Source organism: Hippocampus guttulatus, chromosome 14, assembly GCF_054856545.1.
Source record: "Hippocampus guttulatus isolate MCC_2025c chromosome 14, RoL_Hgut_1.0, whole genome shotgun sequence".
Lineage (NCBI taxonomy): Eukaryota > Metazoa > Chordata > Actinopteri > Syngnathiformes > Syngnathidae > Hippocampus > Hippocampus guttulatus.
In genome coordinates this window covers 4,806,156-4,817,393 of record NC_141274.1, presented here as the reverse complement: position 1 = coordinate 4,817,393, position 11,238 = coordinate 4,806,156, and the positions used below count along the sequence as shown (strand labels likewise).

General features: G+C 42.6%; 2 protein-coding genes across 4 annotated transcripts in view; both read left to right on the top strand.

Annotated features, from left to right (window-relative positions):
• Positions 1-6,546, top strand: part of LOC147194573 (SLAM family member 6-like) — an 11,115-nt gene extending 4,569 nt beyond the window's left edge. Inside the window, exons 2-7 of one of the 2 annotated variants that reach the window (XM_086128919.1) lie at positions 753-1,055; positions 2,182-2,457; positions 2,752-2,841; positions 3,595-3,635; positions 3,717-3,813; positions 6,498-6,546. In XM_086128919.1, the coding sequence (XP_085985045.1) occupies positions 753-1,055; positions 2,182-2,457; positions 2,752-2,841; positions 3,595-3,635; positions 3,717-3,813; positions 6,498-6,529 (839 nt within the window). In that variant the 3' untranslated portion in view covers positions 6,530-6,546. Of the gene's footprint in view, positions 1-752; positions 1,056-2,181; positions 2,458-2,751; positions 2,842-3,594; positions 3,636-3,716 lie in introns of both variants that reach the window. The other variant, XM_086128918.1, reaches the window with a different exon arrangement.
• LOC147194572 (kelch-like protein 10) lies at positions 3,733-11,238 on the top strand. Of its 2 annotated transcripts, none has more exons than XM_086128912.1 (5): positions 3,733-3,813; positions 8,122-8,605; positions 9,327-9,938; positions 10,016-10,165; positions 10,688-11,238. In XM_086128912.1, exons 2-5 carry the CDS (start codon positions 8,192-8,194, stop codon positions 11,048-11,050), a joined length of 1,539 nt encoding a protein of 512 aa, XP_085985038.1. In that variant the 5' UTR covers positions 3,733-3,813; positions 8,122-8,191; the 3' UTR covers positions 11,051-11,238. The 2 variants fall into 2 exon arrangements, with proteins under 2 accessions (XP_085985038.1, XP_085985039.1); XM_086128913.1 differs by lacking the exon at positions 3,733-3,813 and adding an exon at positions 7,133-7,389.

The window sequence follows — 11,238 nt, the reverse complement described above, 5'->3', positions numbered from 1 at the left end:
ACGGCAAGCTCAGAGTTCATTTGCTTGACTTGGTTTTTCACCGCTGCTGTGAGATGGGCACGCATGCCAAAAGCATAACCGATGGCTTGAAGTTTGAACTGAGCTTCGTAGGCGTGTCTCTTTGTAGAATTTATTTTCGGGGGTTCTTAGAAACCAAAACCGAAGTTGTTTTGCAACAACGCACATAGCCACACTCTATACAGGTGTTGGTACCTGCTTGTAGCGTCGCTTTAGCGTCCACTTACACGCCCACCCTTCACTCATTGGCGGCCTGCTTCCCCACATGCCTGTCACTCACGTCTGCCTTTTCTCTCTCTTTCTCTCCATATATGTATATATACACGCCCACCCTTCACTGATTGGCCGACTTCTTTGCCGCATGCCTGTCCACAGTCACTTCCGCCTTTTCTCTATAAAAACAGCGTGTCGGCTGTCAGTCAGGTTTTGGAACTCAGCGCATAGACAAGACGCTCCGCATCATAAGGCGTCCTGTCCATTTTGGAGAAAATTTTAGACTTTTAATGGCGCCTTATAGTCGTGAAAATACGGTATTGTCTTTTTTTTCTTGACAGTCTTTTTTTTCTTGGAGGACAATTTACAAAGATCAAATTACATTTTAAATCAAATGTCACCCCCAAACCCCCTCTGGAAAAAAGGCCAAATATAATTTAAACGTTTTGGTGATCAGTTATTCAATTGTTATATTGCAAGGTTGTTTTATTCCGGTGTTGTTATTTATGATTTTTTTCAAGGGTCTGCAGCAGAGAGCAAGTTTGTCAAGCTAGGAGCTGACGTCGGTTTGGATGTAAAGAAGCCTGTAGTTTTTACGCCGTCCGAAGACATCTTCTTTTGGAAATTCAACAGTTTGGGCATTTTTAGATCACAGACAAATAAAACAAACAATTATACATATCCCACCTACAAAAGAAGAGTAGTGGTACTCGAAAACTTTTCCTTGGTATTAGAAAATGTACAAGAGCCAGACGCTGGACTTTACACTGCAGAACTCACTGGTAAAGACAATAAGCTAGCCGAATACCAACTTCACATTCAAGGTATGTCATTGATTGAAAATATGTTGATGTCCCGGGGCTTTTTGACCCAGAAAGTTTCTTGCACTTCGTGAAATGGAAGGAGAGTGAAACATGTTCAAGGAATATCAACAACAACAACATTATTTCATTCATTCATCTTCCGAACCACAAAAAAAAAAAAACTACAGTCTTAAAGATGCCCCGGGTCAATTTGATTAATTGCCACATATATTTATGCTGTTCTTGAGAAACAAAACATAAGAAAACCTTTATTAGTCTCGCAAGAAACTCCCAATTCACAGCAGCAAAGTTATGAAAGGAAGTAGAAGAACAAGAAAATATAGGAGCTGCTGGAAAGGCAGCCACTCTCGCGGCACCATTTTGAAGTCAAAATAACAAAAATAACAACACAACACATAGGACACAGACAGTCGTGCCATCTTCACCACTTTTTGGCATACACTTTGTTGTCTGAAGCAGTTATAGATGAAAGAGGAGAGGATCAAAGTGTCCTTTCACCAGTGGGTCAGAAACATCATAGGGTGTTCAACATGGCCACAGTCAAATTCACTCAGGATCATCATTGTTGTTTGAGAAAAACAAATGCATTGTCCCTCGGGTCAAACGGACCCAGGAACATAAGTCCAGTGTCATGAAATCCATGACCCACAAACATTACGGGTAAAAAAACAAAAACTTGGTGTGCTAAATATGCTCTGGGTCAAACTGACCCAAGAACATGAATGCTGTTCTTAAAAATGCATGCCTCCAGTCAAATTGACCCAGGATAATGACAGTCAATGAAAAAGTATTGTAACAGGAGGGTTAAGAAATACCCAGGGTCAAAATGACCCAGAAACATTGCTAGTGAGAAATTCAAGAAGTGTAACACCAGACTGACCCTGGGTCTCAACTCAACTGTATTTTATCGAGCACTTTTAAACAACCATCGCTGTATTTTACATCATCATCACAGTACCTGAGAAAATAACGGAGCAGATCAATTTAACCCAGGGCGATTATAGCCATTTACTAGACCTGAATGTCAATGGGCAGTCAAACATTCCCTGGGTCACACTGACCCAAGAACATTATTTCTGCCTCTGCAAAACTTTTCCACCTGTATACTAACGAATCAATTTTACAGCCGCAGTATCTCCCGTCAAGCTGGAGGTGGTGTCACTGTTTGCCGACTCAGACTCATGTAACTTGACGGTGACCTGTCGGACCGACAAAACTCACCTCAACGCCACGTTTGAATGCCGACATGCTAACTGCACTGCACAGGATGGAGGCGAGCTGTCAAATGCAGATTGGCATCTCGTGGCCTACATCTTAAATTCCTCTATCGTGTGCCGACACAGCAACCAGGTTAGCGAGATGAAGGAGGCAAAGGCTCTTCAACAAGTCTGCCGGCAACATGGTGAGTACTCAGTATACGGTACATATGGAATCTAGCGCCTGTGGGTCTGTTGTTATGCAGAACCCAGCAAAGGCAAGATTTCTATTTGTGGTCGCTTTCATGAAGAGATCCTGCAAAACTGGTGCAGCAGATCCAGAATGGTAGAAAACTCAGTGAAGGCAACATATTGTATGTGGCCTTTGTATACTTTCACACAGAGATCCTGTGCTGCTTATGAAAATCAGCTAGGAAAAAGACAGGCACTGTATAACGGGCTTAAAAAGTTGATTTCATTTTTTTTTCTCTCTTACACAGTACCCAAAGAAATCTCAGTCTTTACCTGGATCTGGATCTGTACACCATTAGTAATTGGCCTCACCCCTGCTCTTATATTTGCTTTAAGAAGTAAGTTTTCCTCAGTTGCTCTAATCAAATCCCGAAGGTGTTAACTGATGACGAGCACCTTATCCTAAACCTAGTCCTACCCAATGTGCCCCTTACAAGAACCCAAGTGACATTTCATCTTGAGTAGAAAACCAATCAGAACCCCTTGTACTCCTCCCCTTACCATAGTCTAAATCATTGGCTCCCTTACACTAATCCGAGTGCCATTTAATCCAAATCTTAAACCTAAAAATAAACATAGTCCCCTGACCCACGATTTAATCAAAATCATCCATCTATTCTCTTGTTCTTATTCCCCAACTACAGTCCCAATTTTTGCCTCCTTTACCCTAATACTCGCATCATTTTATCTCAATGCTGAACCTCTCAAAAGCCTTATCCTCACACCCAAACCCTGGTTTCCCTTGCATCAATACCAGTAGCATTTAATCGACTGTAAATCCTAAATCTTTCTAAATCCCTCCATCCCTAGTCCTAACAGTGAACACATATTTGCCCGAGTACCTCACCATCATTCCCTAACACCAGTCTGAACCATTAACCCCCTTACATAAACGCAAGTACCAGTTACTCTGCCCCTGACACTACAATAATCCAAGTCCAATTTACCACAGTGGGCCCAACTTCTGTCCCCAGACCCGAACCCTTCGCTCCTTATCCAAACCTTAACCATATCCTAAATTGTTTTGTGGTCATACAACTGCGGGGATACTGTGAAATTACTGGCAAGTGACTTGTGCAAATACCCTTCAGGAAGACAAAGACAGGCCACCAGAAAACCTGACAGATGTCAAGTAAGTCCTTGAATCCTACAATCTGCCAAAAGGCACAGAAACCAAATTATACTTTAACATTTTTATTCAATTTACTTGCAGGAGATCAATCTGGGACCAAATGTGGATGCCAATGATATCGATAACGGCACTACTCCGGACTCTACCTACTCCTTGGTGGGACATCACAAAGGACCGGGTGAGACCATGTATGCTCAAGTTCTGAGACCTGCGAAATTACCTAAGATGCCGGAAGCGGACCCCAAGCAGGTCACAGGGCAGAATAATAGCAACCCGCTATTGGCATTGTAACTATTGCTGTCAAGTGATCCAAACCCCCCCCCCCCCCCCCTGTAAGAATAATTAATTATGATCTGTAATTAATTGATCTAATTAATCTACATTTTAATCACATCGAAAAAGTGCTGAGAAAACCCCTATTTTCATTTTTAATTCATTACATTCTTGAGGCAACCTTTAGTTTCGACCACGAGGGGCAATATCACTGTTGTTTTTTTGGTAAATCTCCAAATAAAATAAAAATAAAAATAGAACATCAGGTCCATAAAAAGTGCTTAGGTTAACATATCAAAAACAGTAAGAACATTCTCCTGAGCAATACAAGTACTCAACACTGAACTTGCTTAGGATAATAAAAAATAAACAAGAGACCCTTAAATCACAGTGCTGTAAATTAGCACTTCAGAAATAACACTGTTCATCATAAATAAAGTGCTGAAATAAACATCAACCACTTCTGGTAGGCTACTGAGGACACAGCAACTATGCTGACTTCATGCCTCGTACGCGGGGTGTTCTCCTCGAGTTTAGTTTGGTGAAGCGCTTTGCTTTAGCTCGCTATATTGCTAACGCTTTCGGTGCAAACGTTAGCTGTGGATGCACTCGCGACTCGGCGCTTTGCATTAATGTGGGAGGCTAAACTTGAGCTGCTTCGGTGGTCAGTAAACTCCTTCCTACAAATTTGGCACAACACTCTACTTTTATCAATAGTGCCGTCAGGGTGTTTTTGAAAAGTAAATTTTCCATGCATTGTGCCGAGAATTCTCACATGCTCCTCCATTTTCACCTCTCCTCTCCTCACCGCTGCTTACTGAGCCTGCCCAACTCCAATGGGAGCCAATCAGTTTATGCTCAACAAGCCCAAACATAATGACAGCCAATCAATGTTCGCTTTAGGCTGTGACCGACAGTTTTTTGACCACCCTCAACTACTCGAACACAGGAAGCCAACACATGAAAAGGGATATTATAAAAAGGCAACCAACTGACAGAAACAATAAAGTTAGAGATTAAAATATAGATTAACGCGATTAAAAAACAATGCGCTAAATATGACTGGAATTAATTCACAATTAACGGGATAAATTGACACCTCTAATTGTAACAATACGCTCTTTCTATTTATACGTTTCCTTGCCTGTAGATTCTCAGTTAATTAGCTCATGGTTTTCCGCAAAAGTTGAAACAAGGCAGATAGACTCTTCATAACTGTTGAAAACATTTCACATTTAATGCAAAAGGCAAATTGCAATTGCAAGTGTGGAGTCGCCCTATTTTTGTCTTTGGTGGGTTGTATCCCGTCGAGGTCGCTGCTTGATGGTTGTTCTTGCTGTGGGGTGGGGGGGGGCACCCTTTGAGCAGCGACTTTCAAAATTTTTATCACTTCAAAAAAACAGTACTACGGCAGCACTGTACATGAAAGCAAAACAATATATATAATAAATTGGACTCCTATGTTAGTGAAAAGGCAGTTCTAATATATGAAATGCAAATGTACAGTTGTCATGTTTGGTCTTAATGGTGTTCCAGCTGCAGCTGGAGTGAAGGGCGTTTCCCTCCAGCAGGTGCAACTGTGCCTCATTTCCCCATCAAGTCTAGCCGTGTATTTAAGAACTTTGACTTCTGCTAGGGCTTGTTGGATTATTGACCTTGTTGCTGCTCTTGCTGAAGTGTTGTTTTTCTAGACCTCTCGATCTAGTCAGTTGTTTTTGCGCTATAGCCTCTGGTTTTGTATTTGTGGGGGTTTTTTTTGTCTTTGACCGTGCTCATGTTTTTGTTTTTGTGAAATTGGACTTTTGTCATTGTTTATATCTTAGGTTTTTTTTTTCTTTGTCTTTGCAAGCACTTTTTGTGAATGTTTAGTTTTCCTGCTGCTGCTTTTGACCAGCGATCTCTCTTCACTTTGTCGGTATGTTTTTGTATTAAATACTTTTGTACTTTTGAGTCTACGTTTGTGGGATCTGATTGCCGTTCAGTTTGTTCCCGAACTCTGTCAACAGTAGTGCCTGGACTCGCGCATTAGCCAATTTACAAGTTCCATATGATTTTTTTGCCTTGTGCTGCAAGCAAAGATTTGAGTTACGGATTCATTTTTATCCTCAACAACCAACTGAAGTGAAAAAAAAAATTGAGCAATGAAGGTGGAATCTCTTACATGGAACCACAATCCACCAACAAATCAATTTACAATCTTTTCACAATTGTTGCTTGAGTTCATGAACTATACTACTTGACATCCAGGCACCGTAAATGGCATCGGCTCTGTACATTGCATTGTCAGGCATCTGTTTTTTTACCCTTTCTGTACATTTTTGCCAAACCTTTTGGTTTTGGCACCCGAAGAAAGTGATATTACCCAGCTGTTACTGGCGGCGCTAGAAGCTGGTCTTTACGTGTACTTATGATGTTTTGTTATATTTTCATATTTCCATTTTAGTCTTATTTTTCTTTAATTAAAATTTTAAAAATATAAAACTACTTCAAAATGTACTTTGTTGTTATAAAAATGTTGAATCCACTGTAAGATTATGCACAGTTTGAGCATTTAATTCAGTGATTCTCACATACCCCGCTTTGTTACAGTTGCAGCGGTTGCAAAAGCGCCACATCAATAAAGATGAGTTGATTTTCACTCGGGAAGACGTCAGAGAGATCATTGCTGCTTTTGAACTGAGAAAAATGAGCAACCAAGGACAGAAGCCTCAACAGTGAGGTCCACCGAAAACCTACCCACACAGATCAGACCTATTTTTTGACCTCCATCTCCCAAACCCTACACCCTCAGACCAAGCTGTTGCACCCCGAGGACAAAAGCAACCTCAGCAATGTTGTTAATACAGTTCAGTTTAGCGTAGTTTGGTGAGGAGTGCAGTGACTTCTTGATTAGAGAAACCAACAAACCCCAACACGGAACACAGGAGGTCAGCGTCTATAGGTCCAGAGTCAGCAATTCGTTTGCAACGCACCGACAAAGAAGGGACTGTCCTTGAGGACAACAATGTTTAAGTTGAAATGTCTCTCACGACCAAGAGTCAGTTGCCGTGGTTTAACTTTGGCGGTCTTCTTTGGCTTGAATTTGTTACAAATTTGTTGTTTGCGGTTTTGGGCATGAAACAATTGTGGACCAGTGATGTTTTCCTTAATTCTGACATGGGGGCGCTTTGATGATGCGTCAAGGAGCTTTTGACACAGGACATCATTGGGATGTAATGGCATGACCCAATCTTGCGGCACGCCACCCAAGTTCCCTTGCTGCATGTCATTTGTGCCGCGACCTGGCAGGACTCCAAAGTGTAACGAAATGGTCAAAATTCAAGATGAATTGCGTGGATGGTAGACTTACAAGCAAGTGCGTAGAATGTGTGTACGATGAACTGCGACAGACCCGAGGTCTCAGCGACGCACTTATCATAGTCGACCATGTAGAGTTTCACGTCCATAAGATCATCATGTGCAACTGCAGCCCGTATTTTGGGTGAGTGCATCCCTCACAAATATAAAACCTGGTCTGAGTTGAACATTTGCAGAGCATTTGTCAATGTCTTCATTTCGAAATGAACATTCGATGTTAACACGCTGGTTCTCAAACTGAGGTAAGAGGACAAAGCTAGTAAAACAATTTTGAACTCTTTCCAAATCAACTTTTGACCAATTAAACGCTCTGAGATGCCCCACAAATCTGACAGTGTACATGTTTTACATTTCTATTTTTTACAACATTCCCGCCTCCACCCCCAAACATTTGTATCACAGCATCCATCCATCCATCCATCCATCCATCCATTTTCCACCGCTTTGTATCACAGCATTACAACTTTTAAAATACTTAAAAGCAGGGGTGTCCAAAGTCGGTCCTCAAGGGCCGCTGTCCTGCCTGTTTTCCAGCTCTCCCAGTAGCAACACACCTGATTCAAATAATCAGGAATGTCCTAATGCTGCTTCAGAGCTGGCTGATGAGCTGATCATCTGAATCAGGTGTGTTGCAGCCGAGAGAGATGGAAAACAGGCAGGACGGGGGCCCTCCAGGCCCGGAGCTGGACATGCCTGCTTTAGAGGTAGATCTGACAATTCCGGGTGTTTTGTAAGGGTGTGCTTGGAAAAAAAGTTTCTCACCCCCCACGACCCCCAAATTTAAGAATGCTGGTCATCACTCATTCATACGTTTTAAGAAAGGTTGAAATCTTTTGTCTGTGTCCCCAATGCTCAGAGCCCTCTTTCTACGTTGGTCCACCCCAGACCAGAAGGTCTATGCCATCCAAGGTCTTCCAGCTCACTTAATGCAGCTCTTCATTGATTTCGCGTACACCGGTTGTGTGTTGGTGACAGAGGACAATGTCAAGGACTTGTTGATAGCCGCTGACAAATTCAACGTCATAGGCATTGTCGAAATCTGCTGCGCGTTTCTAACAGAACAGCTCTGCCCGGAGAACTGCATCGGCATCTGGCAGTTCACGATGAACTGCCACACCCCTCAGCTGCAGAGCAATGCCTACAGTTATATTTTATACCATTTTGAGGAGGTTGCTACCTCGGATGAGCTGCGGCAACTCTCCATGCAGGATTTGAGTGACATGCTCGACAGAGACGACCTGATCGTGAAAAAGGAGAATATCGTTTATGAGGCCATCCTACACTGGATTGCACAAGAGCCTTGGGAGCGGGGCAGAAACATGCCGGTGCTCCTAGCCAAGGTAAACTGCAGTTACATTAACCACAGCAAAAACAAACTACAATCATCAGGGTTGAAGTTACGGTAGTCAAGACTAACCAAAACTAACAACTAACTGAGCCCCTATATACAGTCGGCAGTCAACATTCCAGTTGACAGCTTAATTCTCAACAATCAGTCCTCCAGTGCACTCGCCGAACAACTGATCACAAGCCCGCCAATGACTTACTTGACAACTCTGCGGAAAATTTGATTGTAATCCCCGTTGACATCTTTATGCCGGAGAATCTGGAAACCACTTTCGACAACTTCACGGGACAATTACTCACACTGACTTTGAAAACATCTTGCCATGGCAAATAACACTTTACGCGTCATGAAAATTCATTCCAACTTCCTCAAACAATCATTCTGCCAAACAATCCATTTTCCCCTTGATAACTTTCCTGATTAGTTGATTGCACCCAAACACTCTGGTGGTAACGTTATGCCAAAAAACGGATTCCTCCAACATCATCAACAATCGGTCGCCACCCATGTCAAACATTTAACAACACCAGATTGCACCCCGATTGATAACTGCACCAATCGAGGATCCCTTCCTTGTCAAATTTGCCAAAGAACTGATCATGCACACTCTTTAACAAATTCTTCCTATTCTCAATACTAGCTGACAAAACCCTGACAATGGTCATATGTATAAGACTTGTGTGACAACCCCAAAAATCTTCTTGCAACTCTAGGTCCGTCTTGCACTGACCAGTCAGGAGTACATTACCATCAACGTGCTGACAAACCAGCTGGTGCAGAACAGCCGTGAATGCCAGGAGATGGTCTCCTTTGCGTCACGCGTCATTAGTCACATGGCGAGAAACTCTGTGTCTGCATACTGCAACTTGGTGGCCCGTCCTCGCCTGCCTTCCGCTATCCTGCTGGCCATTGGTGGCTGGAGCGGTCCAAGTGCCACCGAGTGCATCGAGGTGTATGATGTCCACGCCAACTGTTGGGACTATCTGTTTGACAATATGGACCAACCCCGAGCGTACTGTGGCGCCACCTTTCTCAATGACGCCATCTATTGTCTGGGTGGCTTTGATGGCACGGAACACTACAATACTGTCAGCCGCTTTGACCTGAAGACGCGCACCTGGCAGGAAGTGGCGCCTATGCACTCTCGCCGGTGCTATGTGAGCGTCACGGTGCTAAACGGCTGCATCTTTGCATTAGGGGGCTATGACGGACATGTAAGACTGAGAACTGCGGAGTACTACACGCCAGAAACCAACCAGTGGACTCTTATTACCAGTATGCACGAACAGAGGAGCGATGCCAGCTGCACCACTCTCAATGACAAGGTGAGTGGAAACTGAATTTGGCTGTCTGTCATCCACGCCTATTCGAATTCATCACCCGTCACACCATGTGACTCCAGATTTACATTTGTGGCGGCTTTAATGGAAACGAGCCCCTGCAAACGGCTGAATATTACAGCCCAGAGACCAACGAGTGGACAATGATGGCCCCAATGAGCAGCCGTCGCAGTGGCGTCGGGGTCATTGGGTTTGCTGACCATGTTTATGCAGTAAGTACAGTGTACGACAATCTGAAATTTGTACAAAATTTGGTGTCCCAAAATTGACCGAACATTGTGTCATGCAAAATGTGTGACCACAATGTCCACATTTTTCAAGACTTTTGTACACAAATCTTTGTCCGCCAAATTTTGGCCACACATTTTAGGATATTAATCTTCGATATACATTTTGACTACATTTACATCAATTTTGGGTAAATGTAACATTTGTCACACATTTTTTGATTTTTGCACTTATGTTTGGACAGTATTTTGAAGTTAAAAAAAAAATCTTAGGTCTCAAATTTTTGGACATGCATTTTTGAATTAAATACACACAAATTTCAATTAAATGTGGACATAAGATGTATTTGGTCACAAATATTTGGACACAAATTGGGACATTTTTACATAACTAGAAGAAGTCTGCAAGATTAAAAGTGAATATATTTTTAACCGATTTAACTCTGTATACTGAACAAATTTGAGGTTATTTCAGTGGTGAAAAGATTAATTAAGATGCTCCTAAAGGTTGGCGGTTACGATGGTGAAGTCCGTCTGACCAGTGCCGAGGCCTACAACCCTCAAACTAACAACTGGATCGTGTTGCCCCCCATGCAATGCCCCCGAAGCAACTTTGGCATTGAAGTAGTGGAGGATTGTCTCATTGTTGCTGGGGGTTACAACGGCGTCTCCACTACCAGCCACGTGGAGTACTATGACCTCACCACTGGTCTGTGGTCTCCGGCCAGCGACATGCGGATTTCCCGTAGCGGTCTCACTTGTTGTGTGATGACCGGACTCTACAACATGACACAATGTGCTATCATTCGAAACGATCTACCATTGCTCTTCCTGGAAGATGATATGGCAGAAATGGATGATGATATCTAAATTTGAAGTATCAACTGCCCTCAGAACTCGACTGAAAACGTAATCGCAACCAAGAGGGAAAAATGAATAAAAGATGAAAAGTCATTACAACAAAATATGCTGTCATACTTTATTTTGTCATTTACACTGATATGTGATTTGAGAGAAGTATCTTATTTAGGGATCAATAAAATGTTTATTTGGAGATA

Excerpts from the sequence above, each read along its gene's own strand:
- LOC147194572 (XM_086128913.1), top strand. The coding sequence starts at position 7,232 with ATGAATTGCGTGGATGGTAGACTTACAAGCAAGTGCGTAGAATGTGTG. Across the intron at positions 7,390-8,121 it reads AACTGCAGCCCGTATTTTGG|AGCCCTCTTTCTACGTTGGT; the intron begins GTGAGTGCATCC and ends CCCAATGCTCAG. Across the intron at positions 9,939-10,015 it reads GCACCACTCTCAATGACAAG|ATTTACATTTGTGGCGGCTT; the intron begins GTGAGTGGAAAC and ends ATGTGACTCCAG.